This window comes from Pararge aegeria, chromosome 17 (assembly GCF_905163445.1).
Source record: "Pararge aegeria chromosome 17, ilParAegt1.1, whole genome shotgun sequence".
Classification (NCBI taxonomy): domain Eukaryota; kingdom Metazoa; phylum Arthropoda; class Insecta; order Lepidoptera; family Nymphalidae; genus Pararge; species Pararge aegeria.
In genome coordinates, this window is record NC_053196.1 from 14,844,417 (window position 1) to 14,870,487 (window position 26,071).

Sequence of the window (26,071 nt, forward strand, 5' to 3'; positions counted from 1 at the left end):
ACTTCGGTTTTCATTTACACGTTATACACTATAGTATTTTAAACTAGTAAGGTACTAATGGCTTTGCAATACCCAAGTTGTTTACTCGAAGTGAAGTGATAGACAGTAAGTAGGTAGGTACCTATACAGTAAATTCACGCTTATCAGTAGACTTTCTCCTTCCATTGACGTCACAGCGCGATTGTAAATAGTCAAAACAAGACGCAATGTTATTCGGAATGGAATACACATTTCTACTGTAGATTAAAATACGCAATACTACTGCTATAACATTTCTACAAATCTCAAAATAGCAAAACTTTTTTTTTACATAATCAAATGTAAATAAAATTATGTTTTTAGGACGGTTGTCGTTGTCGTTTGGGACTTTTATCCAACACGGATATGCCAGTCCCATCATCCCTTAAGTAACTTAGGTAAAACAAAAAACTTAAACAATCTGTTAATGCTTCCTACGCAAATATATCTCAACAACAGACTCTATAAAATACGTTATATTTTGTGTCAATAGATAATATAATAATGACAAGGTTGCTTGGAAGCACCCGGCTCCACTTTCATCTCTCACAAGATAGAAAAATGAATGTTTAAATGTAAAATGTAAATTGTTGATGTTGGAAAAGAGCAACTGCTGAGTTTCTTGCGGGCTTCTTCTCGGTAGAATCTGCCTTCCGAACCGGTGGTAGAGTCACTTGACACACACACACAGACAGACTTGACATTTCAAAAGTGCTTATATTAGGCCTACCTGAAATAAATGAATTTTTAATTATAATAATGCAAACGCTTGAAATCAGAAATTCTTTTAAATAATTATAACTGTGCTATCCCAGACCTGAGAGCGTGAAGGTGTGAGGTCATATCATTAGCATCATCATATAAACCCATTACTGGCCCACCAAAGGGCACGGGTCTCCTCCCACTTTGATAAGGATTAAAGGTTAAGGTCGCAGTCCACCACGCTGGCCCACTGCGTGCTGGCGCAGGCATTGGTGGCAAGGAAGGATTGGCGGGAGGTCACTAAAGACGCATTTTATTTTAAGTAGCAATGTACAGTTAAACAAAAATATTCAATACCCCTTTTCTCAATTTCAGGCTGTGGAGACGGTGGTATGCAAGCCAGAGCCTCCGGAGTCGCCTCCCAAGAAAGCAAGGAGCGAGGACTATAGCTACGCGATATATCTGGACCCCTACGCGCATCTGCGGTACAGAACAGTGCCAGCCTTCAGGCCCTGGGGGAAGAGGGAACCGGAGTTACAGCACCCAGAAAGAGTCGTCCGTGTGGCAGATTGCACTAGGTTCGAGCAAGACTTCCAGCCAAATGTAGCTTTAAAACCTCTAACACCTCCTGTGGATGACGTTACATCATCCACCTCCCCTCCGCCTTCGGATCCAGAACTAACAGCGCGGCTGCTAGACGCAGAAGCAAGGTTATCGGAAAGAGAACGACAGCTTAACGAAAGAGAGGAAGAACTAGCGCGGCGAGAAGTGAACCTCCAGGAAAGAGAGAGGGAGATTGAGCGACGGGAGCGAGCATTAGAAGAGAAAATAGAAACGAAGCGAGAGCCTACCTCTTCCCCAACGGAGGACCCCGATGGCCGGCCGTGTTGACCTACGCGAGTGATCGTCAGGTTACGATTTAAGTGAAAGTGATGAACGCTAGGATATTGCGTCTTCAGAGTACAAAGTTGTGAAAGAATTGACGTTTGGAAACGCGCCGCGTCGTCGAGCCGTGTAAATACGCCTACGTTTAAAAAAAACTTTTTCAAATCTTTGATATATTATTATTGTTAATCTGTGACAGCTGTTGCGACGCGATACGGTTTTGTACAACTCTATTGTCTATGATTTGATCAAATTGAATTAATAATGGCAATATTAAAAATAATGCTGCTGGATAACGGATACAAAAGTAATGTACATAATCACTGAAGTACAGTTAATGAATTTATAAGTTTTTTTTTTCTACATAATTTACAGATGATCTTGTAGTCTTTTTAATGTGTGCCATTCTGAAGGTACAGCTGTTACCTTTTTTGTATAACCTCATCTCTGCTTTTCAATAATAACATAATACTCACGTAATATAAATAAATAAAATAGTTTTTTAAAATCCTACAACCATAAGCATAATTTATACAGGGTTATTTTTAAGTTTTAACTTATGATTAGGTTTTTTTTTCCCCTTTCTTGTTACCATTTTGAATACAGAAATGCACTGTTTGATTCAACGTTCACAGACAATAGTAACAAAACATGAATTATGCACGGAATTAAGATCATACAGAATCCTCTTACAGCCATTATTGTATGTTGAACATTGTATCCAAATACAAAGAAGACGTCCCAAACATCCCACTTCACACCCGCGAAATGTTGTTAACTCCCATTTCTTTCATGTTATATGGTAGACTTTAAGAACATAAGAGGTAAAATAATTACTGTAAACTGTTAAATGTATGAAATTACTAACGGCATGTTCGAGAAACACCACTAAAGTCGAGTGGTTCTTGATGCTTCAATATTAGACGTGTACACGGATTCTTTATATTCTTAATTTTGTGGAAGTGTGTAAGAAATAACTCTGTATAAAAACCTCAGTTAAACCAAATAACATTAAAATATTAGATTTTTTGTGATTCACATATATCCACTTATATATCTGTTTGCATAAATTTATTTCATAAAAACACAAAATAACTCCGATGGTTGTTACGGATAAAGCAAAGTTAACGAGCCGAAGGACTCATGTTTATGATGAAACATTTTAATACAAATAAACAGCTAAATTCGAGTTTGATTTACTTTGAAGGGTTCTTTACCACGGGGCAATATAAAAGATAACATAATAACAATATTAAGATCGAGCGAAAACTATGTTTCTTGTATCATTCAATTTAAAACATCTGGCCCCGTCGGCATCCTTTTGATACGGAACCCTAAATAAATACGGATTTCATAACAAACGTTTGGCGTTATCAATAAAATTCGACTGTACCTTGTGAATTGCAAATAAGTAAATAATCTTTTTTTTTTTTTTTAATGAAAACTTGTTTAACTTAATTAGAACTTCCGTTGGCACCCACACAAGGCAAGCCTGTATCGTGGGTGTACATATTATCTAGAAGCAGGGGTAACTTTGCTGAAGTCCAAGTTGTATAAGGACAAAGATAAAATTACATTTGCAGGATGTTCCGAGTGTCAACTGCGAGATTTTCTGCAGTACGTTTACTTATTCGACCGCGTTATTCGGTATGGATGTAGCGCCATCTAGTTGTAATTATAGGAAACCGTACTGTCAGTATACTGTAGCCAAACTCGATGTGGAATTCATATAACAAACCAAAAATCACCATGTGTAGTAACAATCAAAAATTTTAATTTCCTTACCATTTCCAAGTTAAACATTAAAATGTTAGTTTAACGCCGCTTTCTGAAAGGTGAATTAACTGCCCAGTGCGTAATATGTAAGGAAAATAGCTTAGCACTAAAATTTACAATCAAAATACAAATTTTTAATTATAACTACATGTCTAACAATCCTATATTACGTACGTAAGTACTAATCATACAATGACCTACGCAGAATAGTAAGATTAGGTCTTTTTTTTGATCCATCGTCAAATTGATTACAAAAGATAACATAATGTTTTTTTTTTTCGATTAACAAACTTGGTCACGATGGATGGATGATCCTGATTTACCCAATTCGAGTTGACTTGGAAGCGTAGTGAAATTTTCATGGCAAAGGCACAGAGCGAACCCAGTATAATTTATTAGCTTTTAGAGAAACAACCCTTTCTTTAACACATAAGAGTAAAATTAAAGTTTGTGTTTTTATATCCCATAAACCAATTAAGTTTCCACAAGTTAGTTAAATACTACTAAAACTGTTGCAATTTTAAAAATATAGGTAAATATACATATAAATATGTCTAACAGTCTGATTTATTTATTTCAAGTATTCTTAAGAATAATTTCAAAAAATTTCAATAGGTTCACAACATCTGCGTGTCATTGGTCGCTAAGCAACGATTTGTTTGTAAACATTCCATATCTAATTTGGCTCATGTATAGATGTCGCTCTCTCGATATCATATAAATCGTAGTTAACTATGACGCCATCGAATAGGTAAAAAATCTCCCACTTCGCACTCTAATATCGAAGCGAGCAGGAAGTTCAAGAAATTAAAAAATTAGGAATTACACCGTACCGTTGCGAATTAAAGCAAGTTAGAATAATTTAAGTCGCACTCAAATTTTAAGTTTAATACTATTTAATAGATCGGAATATAGTGCATTTGGGGTCAATGGCCGCTATTAATTTATATGGATAACGCTTTAAAGGATTTTATGACTAGTTACGATTCAATGTTTTTTTTTAGGATTTGATGTTTCAACTCCGGCTAGTCTTGTTATACTAAATTGTTTTTATCAATTACATTAATATATAAGTATTAGTTTTTATTTATTCCAATAATATTCGGATTATTTATGTTACAAATATTTAAAGCGATGTCTAATGAAACAAAATCTGTATTGAGATCTGTCATTAACTTCTTAAAAATGCACTGTATCCGATCTATTAATAAGATTGCTAAAATCATGCAGAAACCCCTGGAAAATGTCTAAATTCATTATCTTAAAAAAAATACAGGTCGGCCTAAAAAATGTATGTAGGTAATCTCTATACAAAATGTAGAGTAAAATCGCATAGAATAATATTTTGTTTATTACGAAGCTGTCATAATATTAATAAAGGGTTAAAAGACTAGCCCGTGTTCTACCTCATTGTATATAAAAAAATATTTGGCTAAAATAAGAAATCGTAAGCATTCAAGGACTACCTGTAATTTGGAGCAATAAAAAAAAAATTAAACAACAATGTGCATAGTCACTGCCTGAATATATTAGGGCCTTTGGCAAAAAACGCGCGTTTCTGGCGAGACTATTCGCGAACGCTTTTGCAGTTAACATAGCTGAGAAATCGCACACTACTATTTTTTATTAGCTACTAGCTATCCCCGCGAATTTCATTTCGCCTTAATATATTTGACATCTCAATGTCTTTATAAAGTACAATACGTAAAACTCATCTTACTCCGGAACCTGTTTATAGGTCACATCAACAGTTTTACGATTACGTATAGACAACTTGACGTGCGCTGTCAGTTGTGTTTTGTTACTAATGAACGGCTAGATAATTGTTTTAATTTTAAATTTTAAAAAAAATGTACTTTAATATTTATCCTCCTATTCCGGATTAACAGGAATCAAAGAAATCAAAAATAATGAAAATCGGTCCATCCTTTCTAAGTTATAAATAGTGTAACTAACACCACTTTCTTTTATATATATAGATATCTATTAAAATTTACCTAAACTATCATTTTAACGATTGTTTAAACTAAAGCGACTATCCTTTGACTTTTCGTTGTATTTTTATTTTCAAATTCAATGATAAAGTAATAATACTTGTTAAGTACTAAATTTTTGTTAAATTTATAAGTCATTTTTGAAACTGGAAAGCATAATAAGCAAGTTTCAACTTTTGATTGTCCTTATATTTACCACCAGAACTTACTAGTACGAAAGTACCAGTTCTACGTAGTTTTAGGTTAATCCCCAATAGATGGCGTTAGGCTTAAATTAGAATTAGGAGTTCGGGATTCATTAAAAAAAATAAGTTACAAAATTAACGACACGTAGGTAATCTATGAAAAAGGGAGAGATGTGAAACATCGATAATATTTTGTAAAAAAAAAAAAAATGTAGTGCGTTCCAAAATGATCTCGCCGGAAACACGTGCTCAAACCGCCAGTGTGGCCCCTTAGGTAATGATTGTTCTATGCCTATATTCTATATTATCTAGATTTTTTTTCTAAAATTTTTTGAGAAAAACTCTGTTGTACTGATCTTCGGCATAATGACATCTAGCCATATACTCTCATCACAATTTCAAATGTTTGACGCCAAAAAGGCGCTTTTAGCATTTTCTATTATACTTTGGTGTTTTTATCCAGTAAAATAAATATGTATGTAGTTTTTCATAGCCTTTGCCAGTAAGAGTGCATTTTTTTTTTGCGTGTACGCAACATTTTTTGTACGTAATAGGTACGTAAAACTTTATCGTGGCGACTTGAGTGCGTAATCTCTTAATATAAAAGCCAAATAAATACAGCACCGAAATTTTGCAATCTCGGTTAATCAAAATCCACCGTAAGCCCAAAGGAATGTGGACACAACGAAATATCACGAAACGACAAAAACAAGACCCTTCACACCGAACTAAGTAGGTATGAAAGAGAATATTTTTTGAGTTCTTATTAAAAAAAACCATGAAGGCCCTCTAAAATGTAAGCTAACTAGATACTAGTATATACGTAAAGTTATTCTATTTCTTTTTTTGAAATCCATCGCCTATAAACAGAGGCACTTCGCAGGGCATGCAAGGAACACACCCTGAAAATCTCATCCTCCATGGATGGTGGATGAGATGGATGGATCCTGTGTCTATCAATCTGAGGCGTTAATGTTAAGCCTTATGTGACTATAGTTACACCAACAACGCCCTTCAGACACCGCAATGCTACTTAGCGGCAGTGGCGTGCACTTCATACATTCACAAAAGCACTGCCTACCCTAAAATTTATATGTAACTCGTATAGAAGGTGGATTTTTGCCCTTTTTATGCAAATGACCTGCTGAATACATACCCTGGTAAGAAACCAGGTGCACGCCTGCTTGGCGGCAAAAATAGGCATGGCATGAGTATTTCATCGGACAAACTCTGTAACAGTATTTCCGGGCTACGTAGTTCGGTAAACTTGATGATCCGTTGTCAATATTTTCTTTGTTACGATAATAGTATTTGGTTCTTTCGGCGTTCGATTAATCGGCATTGTAAACTCTCGGCACTTTATTATTCGACGCATCATATTTCGAGGTCGCAGAGACTTATGGATTTTCTTAGCTGTTTGTAGAAGCCTTAATAATTTTGACATAATGTGATGTTAGTTGGTAAAATAGTCACTTTATTCACAACTGATTTATAGACTTAAGTTTTTTACTTCTTAAATAACGGTTGTGAATAATGGGGCTATAAAAATGTAGATTGAATCCCAATTGATTAAATTTATCGAATAAAATTTTCGATTTTTTTTATTGTTCTAATGGCGGATTGCGCGCCATCTTGGTTTATCCGGTAAGGTCCCGGTCATAGATTATAGAAATGTGAAATGAGATTTCACTTTTGGGATGTGACTGTTTTATATTTTGGCAAAGCTCAAACGTTTATAGGCAATGTTTTTTTTTTTCTTTAATATATATATAATTCCTTTCAGAGTGCTGTAAAGTTCTAGAACGTTAGTTGTTATACGGTATTTCATTTCTAGATAAGATTGTATCTCTAGTCAAGAGACTTTTCGAAAAAATTACCATTTTACTTTTTAATAATATATTATTGAAATAGGTACCACAGGCAAGTGTAATATGAGTAACTTATTTTAAACAATAGAATTAGAGACATACTGTACATGCCAGTATGAGTAACGATAATATATAAGACATATATATTTTAATTATGAAACTTTTCTGTCAGTACCGTTATTGAATCACGTATTTTGGTGCTATAATAATTTTTGGCTTGGCTAACTTAGTGGTTAATTGTAAATATTATAATTATAATTTGACTATTTATTGGCAACTATGTTGTTTAAGTAGCGGTTTTAAAAAGGACAGTTTTTAAAAAAATATAAATCTTTATTATTCTATTAATATTATGTATGTTTTAGTTTTCTAGCATGGCTAAGCCATTCGTAAACAAAGACAAAAAAAACTGAAATGAGACCACATGTGTATGAAAAAGTATTTTTGTGCTAGCAAAGTCTACGCCTATTAGCAGCAACGTGTAAACCATTCATTTCATAAGATTTTATTGCATTAGAAGTGGCAGTTTACGTCCCGTTTCCACAATTTGCGATTTTAAAAGGAAACTTTTCAATGACAATTTAGTTTTTTTTTAATTCAAAATTTATAATAGTCGAATTGTACAATGTGAGTACACGTTGCCGGTAATATGAGCAAAGTTTTTAGAGAATGCTACGTTAGTAAAAATGACAGTAGATAATTAGACTCCAATTTAGTTTTCTGATAAAATATTGTAAAATAGAAACAGTTTAATGTACAGAACTCACGAAACTTGTGCAAAATAGAGTAATAAATTAAAGAAAAATGACAGTAGATATGTTCTATTTGGTTTTTTTTTCCAGCTAAAATGTATTTCTTTGCGACATTTTTAATATTAAAATTAACGCTTTAATCCATGTGTAGGTTGTAACATATTCTTTCGATAGAAAAGTTTCAATAATCTCTCACTGTCTTCTAATTATGGTGCTAAATGCAATATTTGTCTTCATTTGTCTACGCTGTGGCAAGAAATGTTGAACTGGGGCTTTTTATGACCTCATTTTAAGAGCTAAAATTAAACTAAATTTAAATTTAGTGCATATTTTTTCAATATAAAAAGGACATTCTAGCCCTGGACTTATTTGCACTTAAGTTTATTTAGTTTAGTTTTGCCCCCTTCTAGTTCGAATAAATCGGATGATTTATGAAAAAGCCAGCACTAGGTAGGAATGTTGTGCAACCGTATTTAAGGCGAGATAGTATTTTTTATATCTGCCTATACTCGTTGGGTTGTATTATAATAAAATTGGAATGCAACATGAATACTGAATGAAATTTAGATTTCGGTAAAGCAATAACTGGTACTATTCAATGTAGAGAAATTTAATCTAAGAAATTTCACTGATCGATTTAAATTTAAAGTTCTTTAAATTGTTATTATTATATGAAAAGGTTAAGTTTTCAGGGGACTTTAAAAATAGTAACCTCTTGTTAAAGGTCAATTCAAAATGAAATAACTTAAAAGTATTTATCTACGAATCACAGTCTTAAATTAAACTTGAAGGTAAGTAATTACTGACTAATATTGAAATTACAATAATTGATGTAATTCCGTACTTAGACCAAATTTCTCATTCTCATATAAGTTTAGCTTTTGCAACAATAACCACTCGCAAAAGCTCGCCCCATTTAAAATATAAAAAAAATTGAAATGACAGTGAGAGCATTTTATGTAAATACTTCCTTTTTATAATATGGTACGACAACGTGAGCGAGTTTAAGGCTGTAATAACCCTAAAAACTAGATTAGGCGCCTAAAACCCTCAACTAGGACCTTTTATCTACGTTTATAGACAACAATAACAGAAAAAAAATAGTTTTATCATTTACTTTATCATGCAGGTGACGCTAAGAGTTTTCAAGATATTGAAAAAATAAATAAAAATGCATTAAAATTAAAGATTTTAAACTAAGATTTTTATGGTTAATCAACATTTGTTAAATATAGTTCAACGGGTACATACCACGATAATATTTTAGATTTGTCGATATTTCGACCCAGTTGCATGGAGCGTGGTCACGGCGGGACTCAACTGCATTAAAATTGATATTTTATCATCCATTTATGACCTAACCATTTATGATCCTAAAATTCGTTGAACTAATAAGTTCAACGAATTTTAGGATTGAATTTTTGTTCACTTAAAAAAAAACTGGATCTGATTGCTCATATTGCATTTGGACTAGGACTTAAAAAAACGAAATTTAGCTAAAAATTGTATTATTGTGACTGCTGACAGCTTACTATGTTAATTTATCAGGTCCATTGGAATACAGAGAAAAAGTAGCACTTATACACTTTAGTTTTGGTAAGCTCAAATAAAAAACTAATATTAGTTTTAGTGTCGTCGACATATGATAAAAGATGTCTGCTTTAGGGTTTGCAGCGCAATTGGTGATTTGCCAGGGTATAACATACTCCTGTGATCTCAATGAATGAATGTTATTAACCGTTGTACGTTTTCGCTAAAGGAAACTGTGACAGTCGCAAAATAGAACCCTCTTTTTATATTTAAAAGTCAACCTTGAAGGTATTATTTAGAATGAAATGTGGAACGCTGTTAAATATTGACGGAACAATAATGTACATAGTTTTTTGTGTTGTTTCAGAGATAATCGTAACAATTCCTGTTTGGGGCTGTTTGAATGAATGAAACAAATTATATCCAAGTTTATTTTCGAATTGTTTGTCATGAACAGGGTACCTAATGTAATAATATGAGACAAATTAATAACATTGAATAAACATACGTCCTTGTATGTGAAAAGTTTCTCTGTCTTTATATTTATTTTATAAATATTAATACGGTTTTTCTCTGAAACTACCATTTTTTACTTATTGCTATATTGGATGTACGTGTAAATATACGGTTGATTTTTAGGCAATGTCAGAGACTTATTTTACTAGATATAATAGTAACAAAAGTCTTTCTTACTAAGTTTTTCATTAGTTTAACTTGAAAACCGATATTTAATGTAATTACATGTTACTTTATCCATCTTGAGTCTATGGAAGTTTAATCTTCGATTACTTACGATATAATTTTTTAAATTGTTTAAACAACCTTTTTGCGATGTAAAAATTGTCTATGGTTATGGAAAAGACAGTATCTTTTCCTTGTACTCCTGAATGTGGTTAAGCCTTGTGCCAATAATTGTTGTTATTACCTGAGATTGTGTGTTTTATAGCAATAAGTAAAAAAAATTGATTACACGTTTATTTTAATATAAATATTTGTTTATTCATAAAACTACCAAAATTTGTGTAAAACGTCATCTGTTTTAGGCACGCAATAATTAAAATAATTATACAACATATACCTATATAGAGACAATTTTTATTAATTACCTTAGAGTCACTTGTTACTTAGTTTTTCTCAAAATGGTAAATTCTGGCCAATTTTACTAATTTTGCTTTACGAAAATGTTTTTTTTTTACCAAAGCAAGGATATCACATAATTTCCAATTAAAATAAATTCGTTTTTCAGAAGAATTTTTCTTTTTTGAAAACTTAGTTTTTCTTTCAATTACCTTTCTTGCCGCACTGAAGTCTGATTTATAATTATTATAAAAATGCTCTAAAAATTGCATATAAAATAAATTACGCAATATGTAATTAACAAAAATAGTGCCTTGGCCCTGTCTACAGATGGCGTTACTTATTTCATTCTCCTAAAAACATATTCCCAATTTTGGTGTTAAAAAAACTAAACAAAATTACAATTTCTATTGAAATGTTTATCTAAATTTTATCGGGACTCTTAGTATCTCCATCCTTTCTTCAATTTTGCCTAATGAAAAGGATGGTCTCGTTTTTATTCTAGAAGATTGGTTACATTTTGTGTACAGTAAAATTGGTACAAAGTAACGGTTTAAGAGTTGCGACTTATCGTTTAAATGGAAATGAAACTGGTAGTTTATGAATTGTGTGTGTTTATATCAGAAGATAACTTTGCCTTTTCTTCGATCCTGTTAAAAATCGTGCCAAACTTTATGGCCATTCTAAAATTGGATTCAGGCAATGCAGGCATGCAAGAAACACTAGCGTTAATTATGTTGTACACACTTTATTAAAAATCATGCTGTCCTATTCCTCAGGAAGCTTTGTAAATTAATGGCATAACTTGTCCAAACTGTCCTGTTTATTTGTTTATTATGAAACAGTACTTATAGCTGTCATTGGTACGTCAAATTTGACATATGCATAGTACATAAAATAACTGTCATTTTTGATGTCCCAATTTGCAGTTACAAGGATGTTCAAACAAATAAACTCAATTGACGTTTAGTTTTATTTTATAGATTAGTGTACAACAGAATTCGCACCAATATTATGGTGAGTCCAATGAATCAGGTCCTAGTTAAGTTTACCATTCATGTAATTCACACCGAGCTATATTAATTACACTCAACTTCGAGTGGTGTTGGATGCTGTATGAGTTAAGCAATGCAATAAATCGAATGGCTATAAAGATTGACGCGCATTATAATATTAATGTTTTTTTTTTTTTAAATTAAAATGTTTTTGAATTGCCACAGAATTTAATAAGCAAAAACTTGAAACAAGATTGTGAGTATATTGTAACGTACCTGATAATTAGAGGGTTAAGATATTATTGTATAAATCGAGATGTTCTGTTATGCACACACACTTGTAACGCGGTTTCGAATGTGTGTATTCGAGTATGAAGCTTAATAATTATTGAGTACCTTGTGGAGCAATAAAATGAAATCATTTTCAAAAATATTGTTTGCTTTATTTTGTATATACTACCTAACCCTTTCAAGCTATGAGTAGAATGACCTATGAATGAATGAATGAATACACTTTTATTGTACACCACAGAGAAAATTTACAGAGATACAAATACAACAGCACAATAAGGTAGAACGTACAATTTGGCGGCCTTATCGCTAAATAGCGATCTCTTCCAGGCAACCAAAGGCATACAAGAAAATGTTATAAGAAATTAGTAGGTGGTACAACAAACAAAATTAAATATTAGGACTTAAAACTAAATTAACATAAAAAATAAATAAAAAAAAAAAAAAAAAAAACAAAACATAGTATATACTAAACATAACATATTAAAGATATGTACAAAAATATAAAATATATTCCATACATATATACAAACATATAAACATAATAAAAAAAAAAAAAAAATTAAAAAAAAATTAATAAAATAAAAGAATACAGTGATCATTCCCATCAATGCCCGGCCGATACAGACAAGTAGTGATCCTTCACTTGTTTCTTAAAAATGCCGATCGTTTGCGCCTCACGAATCTCTAACGGCAGGGCATTCCAAAGTGTAACGGCCTGAACCGTAAAGGATTTGTGGAAAAAAGAGGACTTATGACCAGGCACCTTCAGGATAAACCTCCTCGTAGAGCGAGCATCCTCAGGAGGCCCTGTGAATACAAATTTCTCTTTGAGATAAACAGGAGTAGAAGGATGGAACAAGATACAGTACAGAATAGAAAGAATATGCAAATTCCGGCGAAGTCGGATTGGTAACCACTTGAGACGAGACCGAAATTGGGAAATATGGTCATATTTGCGCAATCCAAATATGAACCGGATGCTAGTATTTTGAAGTCTCTCAAGCTTATTTAACTGGTCTTCAGTTAAGTCAACAAAGCTTGCGTCAGCGTAATCAATAATGGGAAGGAGGAGAGTTTGTGCGAGCATAATTTTGGTAGGAATCGGAAGAAAAGAACGAAGGCGACGCAAAGAACCCAAAGCTGCAAAGGTTTTTCTACTGACCTCTTTCAGATGATGTGTCCAACTTAAGGTTTGATCTAGATATATACCTAGATTTTTAACATTAACACAATAAGGAATTGTTACACCATCGAATTCAATAGGCGGAAGGGAAACCCAGTCAATCTTTGAGATTTGGTTTCGGCTGCCTATAATAATTGCCTGTGATTTCCTAGGGTTCACATTTAGGCCATGTGCTTTACTCCACTGTAGAATAAGACTTAAATCCCTATTTAAATCTGCAATAGCTATCGAAAGATTCTCAAAGGTTGACTGGGTGTAAATCTGGACATCGTCAGCATACATATGGTAGAGAGAAGATATGTTATGAGTTATCGAATTGATGAAAATAGAAAAAAGTAATGGTGACAACACGCCGCCTTGAGGCACGCCAGCAGTAATATTACACCATGAGGAGTTAGTGTCCTCAACGCGAATACGCTGCCGACGACCATGAAGGTAACTATGAAACCAGTCAATTACTGATGGAGATATGTTAAGAGAACGTAACTGACCCAACAAATAAACTATTTAGCTTTAAGTCACGTAACAATTTGGGTCAACCAAAAGAGTTATTGCGCTTTGTTCAAATGGACTGCAGTTAACTAGGTTCACCAAGAATGTGTACATTATGTGTACCTTCAACGTTGCATGGGGCGAAACTTGCGCCGCGCAAGTTATTGCGTTGGATACAATAATAGTGTTTCTGTTGTATAGATGAAAATGTGGGTTCAGTTTGTCTCTAGATTCGTTAAATAATTAATTTTTCATCACACTTGTTCGTAACAAGAACCTTAATACATAGATATAAGGCTCATAATCCAAGATATTTAAACAAGCGTGTTTTATTTTATAAATACCATACTCGTGCTTTATTTGTGATGACCCGTTTAAGTTTAGTTTGCACCTCACTGCAAGTTATATGTACGCAAATGTACCACTTTTAATTTAGCCGGGTGATACAGATTATTCTTTTGAATCATCAAAGAGGTTTTATGCGGCTTTAAATAGTAGGCATTTCCATAAATGAACAAATATATTCACCTTCTCAGTAATTATGATAAATGAACGTTTAATTTTATAAAATAATATTTCAAATATGTTGGAAATACGAAAATCGAAAATATTCCCTTTATTATATTTTTAATATAGCAGCGAACGAAGCTGTATGTCGGTTTACGTTGGCGCGCGAAAAAAAGTCGTCGCGCCATTTTCAAATATTTTCGCTTTTTGGTCTATTGTTAATTATTTAATGTGTCCAGTTTAAATTTTTCTCCGCTGGGAATAATAATCGAGGCACTATTCGCGAGTGAATAACCTGTTTCGACCAAAATCTAGAGAGCGGTCTAGGAAACTCTCATACAGTTGAAAAACAGCAAATAATGGACAGTTATTTTCTGTGAATGTATTTAAAAAAAAAACCTGTTTTTTTTGCAAGTATAATGAAAATTGTTGTATGAAACGCGTTTGGTATATTTCTCGTTACACTCTCGGCTTTCTTAGCGCATTCGCTTTTAGCTTATGCGCCTAATGCCTCCTCGACTGTAAAATACAATGTTACAAAACGAGATACAAAATTTTGTAACATTGTATTTTACAGTCGAGTCTATATTTGCATACCCAGAGAGACAACAGTTCCCAAATTTGTCCAGTATTTCTCTTTTTGTACCATTAAAAATACTTTACTCTATGGATACTGCAGCGACGCGAGGCTTGGCTTTAGGGGTGGTAAGACTGTCTAGTAGTATGAGTACTGACCTCTATTATCAACTTGGGATATCCTACTGTTCATTTGTTTTTGTCTCAAATGTTTGATGTCATTTTTATTTATTTAAGAAAGAATTAAAGTGTGATCTCTGGTAAACAAGTGCCTAAGAGACTAGTTTTGTTACAGTGACAGTATAGTAAATAAATAATAATAAATAAATATACTTTCGACAATACACACATCGCCATCTAGCCCCAAATTAAACGTAGCTTGTGTTATGGGTACTAAGATAACTGATGAGAATTGTTATGAATAATACACATAAATAGTTATACTATACAAAAACCACCACGGCCGAATGGAACCCACGGCCTTCGACTCAGAAAGCAGGGTCGCTGCAAACTGCGTGAATCGGCCGTCCAATAGTATAACACATTTGGCGCTTCAAAATTCAAAAAGCTGTCAGAGTCAGTCAGTCTAGTCTGTTAATAAAAATAGAGATTAGTGTGATACGACCACAACGTAGTTTAGGGTATTTCGAATAGATGGCGCTAGTGAACTTTTAAGCCAAGCGTTCCAAGCGCCGCTGTATCTGTGGATAAAAACTTATTTTGAATGTATTTTAATAATGATAAGATTAATTACGACTTTGAATTCATATTAAGATATTGTTATTAAAATTTGACTTGCATAAATAAATAGATAAGATATAAAGATAGATATGAGAGAGATATTTAGGTACGTAATTACGTAAGTTATATCTGGATACCTACTTGTCTGGTGGCTTTGGCCGTGCCTTATTACTAAAGTGAAATCGTACTGCCAAGTGATTTAACGTTTCGGTAGGTACGTAAAGACAATTTCAAATTACTTCTCAAAAAATATTTCAAGTAGGTAAACGGATTTTTATAGACAACAAAAAACCTAATGTATGACCAAAAAAATTTTGGGTAGAGACAAGGCTATGCAGCTTACAGTATTGCTTTGAAATCTTGGTTAAAAGCGAAACCTACGCGACATTCTACTAGAATGCTAAAACGCTTTTTGGCTCATTTTTGTCTAGGGTTGTATCTAGCCACGACCGAAGTCACCGCCAGAACAGACCACAGAAAATTCAGAAATGGGTAAGGGTTAGATTGCAATCAAGGGCTAACTTGTAGTGAAATAAATAAATAATAATGATCTCAGATAATGATTTCAATAACCAACTGATAGACGTCAAGAAGAGAAATAAGTAGTAGTAGTATAAGAGCTTATTGTATAGCTCGTGCGGGAGATACTACCTCCATGGTTATTTCTTCCGCCAAGCAGCATGTGTTCCGCAGGGTGATTACGTATCTCGCGACAGCAATGCGACAGGAGTAAATCTTGCAATCACTGCTGTCAAACGTCACTTTTCCATACAATAAATAAACAAAAGTGTCGTTTGACAGCAGTGATTGCAAGATTTACGCCTGTCGCAAACCTGTCGCGAGATACGTAATCAGCCTGGCGGTCTGAAGGACGTCGTCGTTACAGGCACATGAGAAGTGCCGGGTTAACCACGTAGCAAGAGTAGCAATTGCTACGGGCCCCGCGCGAAAGGGGGACCCGCATTTTTAATACCGCTCATTTCTGACTGACTGACTGACTGACGCACACGCACACAGACATCGCCTATAATAATTTACTACACAATTAATTACCCACAAAATTACTAATTACTCCCCTATAGATAGCAAATACGTATTGTATTTAAGATACATTTATACGTATTTAGGATACGTTTATACGTATTTAAGATACGTATTGCGTATTGCTGTGGTTTTATTCTCATTCCCACTAAAGATATGCCCGATAATGACCACGCTGGGCAGGCGTTGGTCATCGCAGCGCTAGACTGATCGCACCGGCGTCGCTGCTGCCCGACACCGGTTTGTGCCATTTGTTCAGCCTAGCCAATTCGAAGTGGTTATACCGCCACTGGTCGGTCGCCAGAGTATCGTCGGTAAGACGGCAGCGTGCACCACGGGCAGATGAGGATGGAAATTAGGGAGGCTGACTGGTACTAGCCTCCCACTTACACCGCCGCTGGATTCAAGCGGCACACATCCGTGAAATTTGGAACTCCCTACAGAGACCAGCAGTGGACGTCTATCGGATGATTTGATGATGATGATTGCGTATTGACTTGTATTTTTACCATTTTATACTTAAGAACCCATAGCAGATCAAGGGCTCTTATAAAGGTTTTGCTACAGCTCCGCGCTTGCGGATCAGGAACTGCACATGAACTTATACGTAGCAGTATACGTAGCGCAGCACAGAAACGAGTTTGCTAAAAGGAGTCATTGTTACTTACGGTACCCTCATAGACTTCTATCCAAATATCACAGCCTTAAAAAGGCAACAAAGACTGTAGCAGGCATGGACCCAGAAGTCTTAAATTGGATACCAGGTAGCTTAAGAGATGCGCCAAATAATAATTTATTTAGGAAAAAACTGAAGACTTGGCATGTCGAGAAGGCTTTCTACAGTTATAATGAATTCTTGGAAAGTAAAATATTGTGAAGGTTGACTTTACTTATTTGTTATTATAGAATAATATTATAATGAATTTATGAATTCATATACATTTGCATGACATAATTTATTATTTAATAATTGCTATGTGACGTATAATATTAATATTACTATTGACTATTGACTATTAACACCCAGGTACGCATCACGTTGACGGACAAAAACCGGCACTTAATAGGACGTGACGTGACGTGACGTGACGTGACGTCCACTTCCTTGCATGCCCTGTAAAGTGTTGCTTTGTCTATAGTCGATGGTTTGCACTCTTGGTCCGTCGATTATTACCGGGTTTTTTTACGTATAATGTGAAACAGAATTTGCGCAATTACTATGATATTTTAAGAAGTATTAAAGTACCTTTAATTCAACGTTGAGTCACAAATTGGAAAGCTTGTAAAAGTTGCGAGACGAGACGACGCTGGTCCGTCGCCTTTCACCACCTTTGCTTTAAACACGGACTTGCGTAACATTTTATATTTTATACTTAGGCGCAAAAATTTCCATACATGAAGTTCTAGATATTTCTCTTACTACTAATTACAAAAATGCGCAAGTCTGCTTATTTGTTTGTTTGACCTTCTCTTACACCCTGACAAATAATAAACTTAATTTCGTGGCATAGTGTTGGCTGAAAATACATAGGGTTCTTTGTATCCCAGGAAAACTTTCGGTGCCCACGGGATTTTTAAAAAACGTCATAAACTCGGACGAAGAAAGCGGGCAACAGTTAGTTAGTTTATAAAATATAGGTACTCAAAGTCAAAGTTAAAGTAAAAAATATCTTTATTCAAGTAGTCCCATAGGTGGCACTTTTGATGCGTACATAACATGAGAATTACACGTTAGTTAGATGATGGCGATAACCACATTCGTAAACTTAAAACTAAAGCTACGAGGGTTCCAAACGCGTCCTGGTCTAAGAAGAAGCCCACAACAAACAGCCGGGTGTTTTTTTTTAGGCATGTTAGTTAGGCAAATAAAAATTCCCAGTACCAACCCGGAGATAGGAAATCAAAGGGGTTCGCCCGAGATATTAAAAACATACGGAACCCTCATTTAGCTATTATTGCATGCAGTACATTGTGTTCATAAACAGTGAACCGCCCCGCGCACAGTTCACACCCGTGGAATGATGCTAGCTCACAAACTTTTCCCGTCTTTCCCATTTTATGGTTACCGTTTAGAATTTGGGGTAAAATAATTACTGTCAGCTTCTAAATGAAATGAAGAGACTAACCGCATGTTCGAGAAACACGCCTAAGGTGGATTGGTATTTCGTGCTTCAATATTAGTCGTGTACACGGTTTCTGTATATTCTTAATTCTGTTGTATCGCCCGTCGATTTCGTTAAACAAATAAAATATAAAAGTATTGTTATAATATGTTTTATTATTCCCATCCATCATCGGCCGCGTAGCATGGGTCTCTCACAATGAGAAGGTTTACCGTATCCCACCACGTTGGCAGACGTCACACAATGAGAACCCTATGGATAACTCACACGCATGCAGGTTTCTTGGCGTTCCAATCTATTCAATGACTCAAATTAAAATAAAAACTTTACACTTAAAAGTAACAAAATGATTTTTGTAATTATAAGACAGATAAGGAAAAATATTTATTTGTAGGTAGGTATTTGTCTGGAGAATGGCATGGCAACAAGAATGTACTAAGATACCTACCTTCTTTAATTTCATAGTTGTTTTTATGTCTGTTTAATCTATATTTATCGTCACACTGTCAACGCCAAGGTGATAAACTCAATAATTATCATCACAATCCATATCAGCTTAGACTTTAGGCGATAAAATTCAATACCTATCTAAAACTTATATCTTAGATTGCATAAGTTGGACAAAGTAGGTTTTTTAAAAACACAAAAAATAAATTTTTTAATGTTGGTTTTTTTTTTATTCGCCCTTGACCGCGGCCTTTTTGCCTTGAGGTTATCTGTAAGGAGTGTCGCAGTTATATGCTGAATCCATACCCCTAATCGGATTCTACACGGCATCGTACCGGAAAGCCCCCCAGACAAACTATTAAATTCCTGGCTTCTCTTAGTAATAATTTTCTTTAAGTCCCATTAAAGGTTACAGGCCTTTTCTCGCATAAAAAAGAGTTTGGTTACAACCCCTCTAGAATCTTCCATTTTCATTTTGACGGCTGATTGTGTGATGGACATAAATGTCTTTCAGTGTCTGGGTGTTTATCTGTATATTATAAGTATTTATGTAAAATATTCATCAGGTTATCCTAGTAGGTACCCATAACACAAGCTACGCTAACTGTTATGATGTGTATTGTCGTAATATATTTAAAATTTATTATTAAATTATATTACATTATATTTTGGAGAAACCTGAGCTACCGTCATAGCTGAACAAGTTGGTGAACATTGGCGTGGTAAATAGCTCAGTGAACAGACGTCGGTTATATACTAAAATGCTAGGATGGCGAGCCCAACAAAGCGGTGGAAGATGGGCATATGACATCAAACGGGTAATTCAGAGTACAGCTTGATTACAGCGACACAAAACCGTGGGATTTTGAGCTCCTCTATTAAGACCTTTGTCCAGCTGTGGGCGTGCATCGTCTGAAATGATGATGACAATTGGCTGAGTCCCGACAAGTCAGCGTAACGTACTCTCCAAGCAATTTCTTAACCATGGTACAAAACATTTTTTGACAAACAAAACCTCAATAACCGACCTACTTAATTATAGACACTGACTCGGAATTGAATCCAGAGCCGCGGGATCTGTAATCGAGCAAGCTAACGTCGAGGCAGTTACAATTTAATAACAAATCGGTTACAATAACCGATATTTAGACTATCATACATAAAAGGAGGCGGGGTTAAAGGGTTAAATTGATACGAGCGAACATCGAGTATAGGTACATACTATTGTTTACATCACAATCTGTGAAAGCCTTGCAAGTAAGACATAAGTCCATGATTTAATTTTCGAATTAAGCTAGGATATTTGGGGTATCCTGAGACCAATACAGTTGTCACCACTTCTCCCGGGGGTGTCGCATAAAAGCACTGCATACCCTACCTATAGCCTATAGGTTTAGAAACAATATATTCAAGCACTACGGTACAGATTCTTGACTAAGCAGCAGCGGTGTGTGTTTATTTCATGTGTCCAGTGGTGTGTTTCTTCGTTGTTTTATATATCTAATGCATACCCAGGTCAAAAACCCCTTGGTCGTACGAGGCGACAGAAGGAATATAACGGAAAGAACAACCTGAGTAGATACCCTCTAGTGGTCCGGATATGGTTGATCATGATGGTGATAATAATAGGGAAACTAAAAATGACGACAGTAAAAATTACTAAACTTTTATTTACTTCATTCAGTTGATCCATCTTTTATGTCCGTAGACATCGCGGAGAACAGGCATGCCATTTTCGTCGTGACGTTTTCCTTCGGTTCCGTTTTCCGCTAAGTGCTTTTCAATTGCTTAAAACGCACATAACTCCGAAAAACTAGAGGTGCGCGTGCTGGGGATGAACTCGGTTCCACTGATAGGAAAGCCGAAGTCTTAACCCATGTCGCTGCCAGTGGCGTGCTCTGGATTTCTTACCAGGGTATGCATACAGCAGGAAAAATGGCAAAAAAAAATCTATTTTAGGGAAGGCAGTGCTTTTGTGCATGTATAAAGTGCACGCCACTGTTCGCTGCTTCACTTTCATATAACACAGTTAACATCACTTACAACACAGTTTACAATACATAATTTCGTTCTATCTAGGTAGGAATAACAGTTCTTGTCCTGCAGTGAACTCTATGAGTTTTACCTCAAAGAATTACCTGTTTACAGGTAAACATTGAAAAGCCCAGAATCAATATCCTTACGTCATGCAATTGTTTTCCTTCCCTTTAGATTACCTTTTGTATGTTTTTGCCTACTACTTCTTGAGGCATAAATAATATTGTAAACTCTGGTACCGAGGTAAAAGAAACGGTGACAGCCCAGTGGGTATGAGCTCGAATCCCAGCACACACCTCTAATTTTATAAAGTTACTAGCTGTTGCCCGCGACTTCGTCTGCGTCTGCGTTTTTATCGTATTCAGTATCGCTAAGCCTTAAATGAGTACATGTGACTGTCAATTAATTATAGACAAATAATTTGCAATAAAATAAAATTGCGACTAGGTATAATGAAATATGAATGAATGAATGAATGAATACACTTTTATTGTACACCACAGAGAAAATTTACAGAGATACAAATACAACAGCACAATAAGGTAGAACGTACAATTTGGCGGCCTTATCGCTTAAATATCTAAGCTATCCTATCTCTTAAGTTGGACCAGACTGCTCACGGTGTGCATATTTAATTTAAAATCGGTTAAGTAGTTTAGGAGTCCATCGCGGACAAACATCGTGACAGGAGATTTAAATATATTAAGATGTGCGTTTTAAGTAATTGAAATATCACTTGCTTCAACGGTGAGGAAACCTGCTTGCCTGAGAGTATTCCATAATGTTCTAAAAGGTGTGTGCAGTCTACCAAACCGCACTGAGCTAGCGTGGTGGACTACGGCCTCAACCCCTTCGCATTGTGGGAGGAGACCCGTGCTCTGTAGTGAGCCGGTAATGGGTTGACATGATGATGATGACCAGAGTAAAAATTATAAAAAAAATACTAACCGCGGAGTATATATAGTCCGAAACAAATTTTATGACTTCTCGAACTTCGTGCGTTTCAATATTCGGTATCAGCCAATCAACGGGACGATAATAAAGTTAGAATCGAACTTTAACAGTTTCAAATATTTTCATTGATATATTATATTACTATGTTCTTAAGCTCACTGACGGTTTGATGTAGTGTCACTGCTGATTGCAAAAATGAGTTCAAGTTTTTACCATTGCGCCTTTTCAGATAGATTTGGTAACTAACTGCCTTATTAGAGTAGTATATAAACATGTTTCTGCGAAAACTGCGGATCACGATAAAATTCGAGTTCTACGCCTCATCCAAGAACTGTAAGCTAAAGTATCACACTTAAACTAATTCCGTGGTTAAAAACAAATTCCTATAAAATAGGCTTTTGTTTTCAATATAGGTAAAACTAGACCTCGTGGTTCGGATCAAACGTTGCTAAGAAAATACTCTTCTTCATCGACTCCATCTTTTATACTCTTTGAGCGGATGAAATGTTTATGGCCGCCATCTTAAAACAGCCATGAGGGATGAATTGTCTAATGACATGAGACTCGGCACCTATCTTGGATACCTTAAACGTGCTGTTCCCCGTCACCCGTCTCCAAAATCCTTAATTATCTAGTTTAGTAGTCTAGTGTTGTAGTCTGTCTGTATGTAGTGACCCTACCACTGGTTCAAAGGGCAGCTTCTACAGAGAAAAAGCCGGCAAGAAACTCAGCAATTCACTTTTAATACATATAATAAAATATTTTATTTAATGCATTTTCTATTAGTGTGAAGAGACTGTCAGGATGACCATTTTCAAAGACGAGAGCAGGAATTTTTACATTTGACAGTTGCTAAAACCCTAACAATAATCAGGTCTCGGAGCTATTCTCGAACGCTGCCCATCCGAGTTGGATACGTGTGTAAGTAAAAATAATCAATAAGGTATCCATGTATGTCAGTATATTATTCAAGTCACTGAACCTCCGTGAACTGTGCGTGACCTAGGCATACCGTTATACCTATTGAGTACTTCTTTTGATTATTTGTTAACTTATTAGTAAAATAGCTGACACGCGCAACTTCGTCTGCATCAAGACGGTTATTATCCGTTTTAATATTTAAAAAAAAACCAAGACACTTTTAGTACTAGCTGTGATCCGCGGTATTACCTACAACCCGTTTATAAATCGGTATTTGTACGGGTAGCTTTAGTTGTAGTTCATCGACATAAAACCATGTATTTCCGGGGTACAGTTTAGGGGTAGAGGTAATTGGCAGTAAGGGGTAAGTTTTAATTCCAGGAATAATCATCTCCATTCCATTTTTCTGTCAAATTGGTTTAGCAGTTGCGGTGTGGAGTAGCAAACACAAACACAAACTATAACTTTCGTTTTTGTAATATTAGGGTAATGCGATGTCACACCTATAAGGGTGGTCTTAAAAACGCTTCTAATGCACTATTTAATTTAACTTTAAGGCCCTTACTTCAAAAAAAATACGAACCTTTAAAGATTTTAAATTACCTTTTCTCCGCTTATACTCGTAAGTACCAACTCCCTAAAAGGAAGCTACTGTCTATATTTAAATGCTTCTAATTTTGAAAACTTCGGTCCTTAATACAAACTTTTAAACCCCATTTCATCCCTTTATGGTAATCCTTTACCTACATTTGAAAGTCCCGTCAAAATTGGTGCAGCCGTTTCCGAGATAAGCCGTAAGAAATCGACAAAAATATATTAAAAAAAAACAATAAATATACTGCGTAAGGTAGAAATATTAGTAGTAAATTATAGCAGTTTATTTATAAAATATTAATATAGTAATATCCATGTCCATTTACTCCTAATGTTCTTCTTAAATAGGGAATTCAGTACGTTTATATTATTTTCCAGTAAAAAATTCCAAGAACTATTGACCATTTTACTTCTTTTACCATAAGTGAATTTACCAATGGGATTTTCTTCGTCATTTGATTTAGTACCTAGCTGTTTTCCTAGCATTGAAGTCCCCAATTAAAATAAGTAATAATTTATATTTTATACGTATCTAGCTGTCCCGGCGAACTTTGTACCGCCAAATAATTGTTTTTATGAATTCTATATTTTAATACTTTTTATCCTATTCCGGACTAAGAATAATCCCTAAAATCCAAATAAAAAAATGGTCCAACCGTTCTTGAGCTATAAATGGTGTAACTAACACAACTTTATTTTATATATATAGATAGTAATATTAACTTCTGCCTAAACTAATCACTGTAAAGGCCTGCGTAGAATGGTGACTGCATTATCGCGCTGAACAGCAGCTTTCTACCTGCTGATCGTCTTCACAAAAAAGAACCAGCCCTTCTGTCACCAGCAGGGCTAGAACGGGCAGGAGATAATAATTATATACCCCGATTTTACCCCCTGACAAGGGTTATAATTAACGTGCCCACCTGCTAAAGTACCGGAACATGGAATACGAGAAGTTTACCCCCGTTTATTATTACACATATATTATTTGCATAGATATTATTTCTTTCTGCTTTCTGAGTGCAAGGCCGTGTGTACGATTCCCACAAATGGAAAATTCTCTCTTTGTGTGATGTACTTAAACGTTTTTCAGTGTCTGGATGTTTCAAAATTCAAAATTCATTTATTTCAAGTAGGCCTAATATAAGCACTTTTGAAACGTCAAGTCTGTCTGTGTGTAGTGACTCTACCACCGGTTCGGAAGGCAGATTCTACCGAGAAGAAGCCGGCAAGAAACTCATCAGTTGCTCTTTTCCAACATTAACAATTTACATTTTACATTTCAAAATTCATTTTTCTATCTTGTGAGAGATGAAAGCGGAGCCGGATGCTTCCAAGCAACCTTGTCATTAAGAAATTCATCAATTGTATAATAACCTCGCTGTAATAAATGTGTTTTAACACATTCTTTAAACTTATGCATTGGTAAGTCCAAAATTACCTTAGGAATCATATTATAAAAGCGTATACTCGTTTATATATATATTATAAGTATTTATGTATCCTATTCATAAAAATATTCATCTGTCATCTTAGTAGGTACCAATAACTCAAGCTACGCTTACTTTGAGGCTAGATGGCGATGTGTGTATTGTCGTAGTATATTTATTATTATTTCCACTTGTGCGCCAGTGCTCTGAGAGTTGATAGAGCTGTGAGAGAAAAATCGGTAAATCTTTATCCTTTCCTCGGAGTTATAATTGTCTCTTGCCCATGCTAGCTGTGCAGATGAGGTCAACCTCGGTGTAATGTCGCGCAAGAATTTGTTTGCACTTCGACTCCATGGCTCAAGGATCGCCACGGCTATAGCTCTCTATTACAGAGGCATACTTACGCCTTTCGCCGTTTTCAGCCATCTCAGCTGCGGCTCCCAGTCTTAATTTATTAATTACTAGCTGTCCCGGCGAACTTCGTACCGCGGATCTTTTTTTTTGATGAATGTTATATTTTAATACTTATTATCCTATTCGGGTCTAAGAGGAATCCAAAAAATCAAATATCATAAAAATTGGTCCAGCCGTTCTTGAGTTATAAATCGTGTAACTAACACCACTTTCTTTTATATTAGGTATAGATTTGAACATGCGTTCGTATAAATCGGTTCTCATTGAAAGAACAATTCCTCTACGCTATTCTCCGCAGACACGAGGATAAAAAAAAGTAAGGTTGTCCATTGTTATAAACTACATGATGTTAACTGAACTAGGAAGTAATTATTATTATTATTATTACGTGGGAAATTCTTCGAGAACATACTTGCTAAATCGACGCCATGTCGCATAGCAAATCATGGTGTCAAAGTCTAAACTTCAACTTTTTTACAAGAGTAAGTATACAGTTTTAATGCCTCCATAATACCTATGTTTATTTTAAATCACA

General features: G+C 34.9%; 1 protein-coding gene across 1 annotated transcript in view; it reads left to right on the top strand.

The window, feature by feature from the left end:
• Nucleotides 1-2,483, top strand: part of LOC120630801 (ski oncogene) — a 96,275-nt gene extending 93,792 nt beyond the window's left edge. Inside the window, exon 2 of the mRNA XM_039900091.1 lies at nucleotides 1,096-2,483. Within this exon, the coding sequence (XP_039756025.1) occupies nucleotides 1,096-1,611 (516 nt within the window). The 3' untranslated portion in view covers nucleotides 1,612-2,483. The remainder of the gene's footprint in view (nucleotides 1-1,095) is intronic.
• The last annotated feature ends 23,588 nt before the right edge of the window (nucleotides 2,484-26,071 follow it).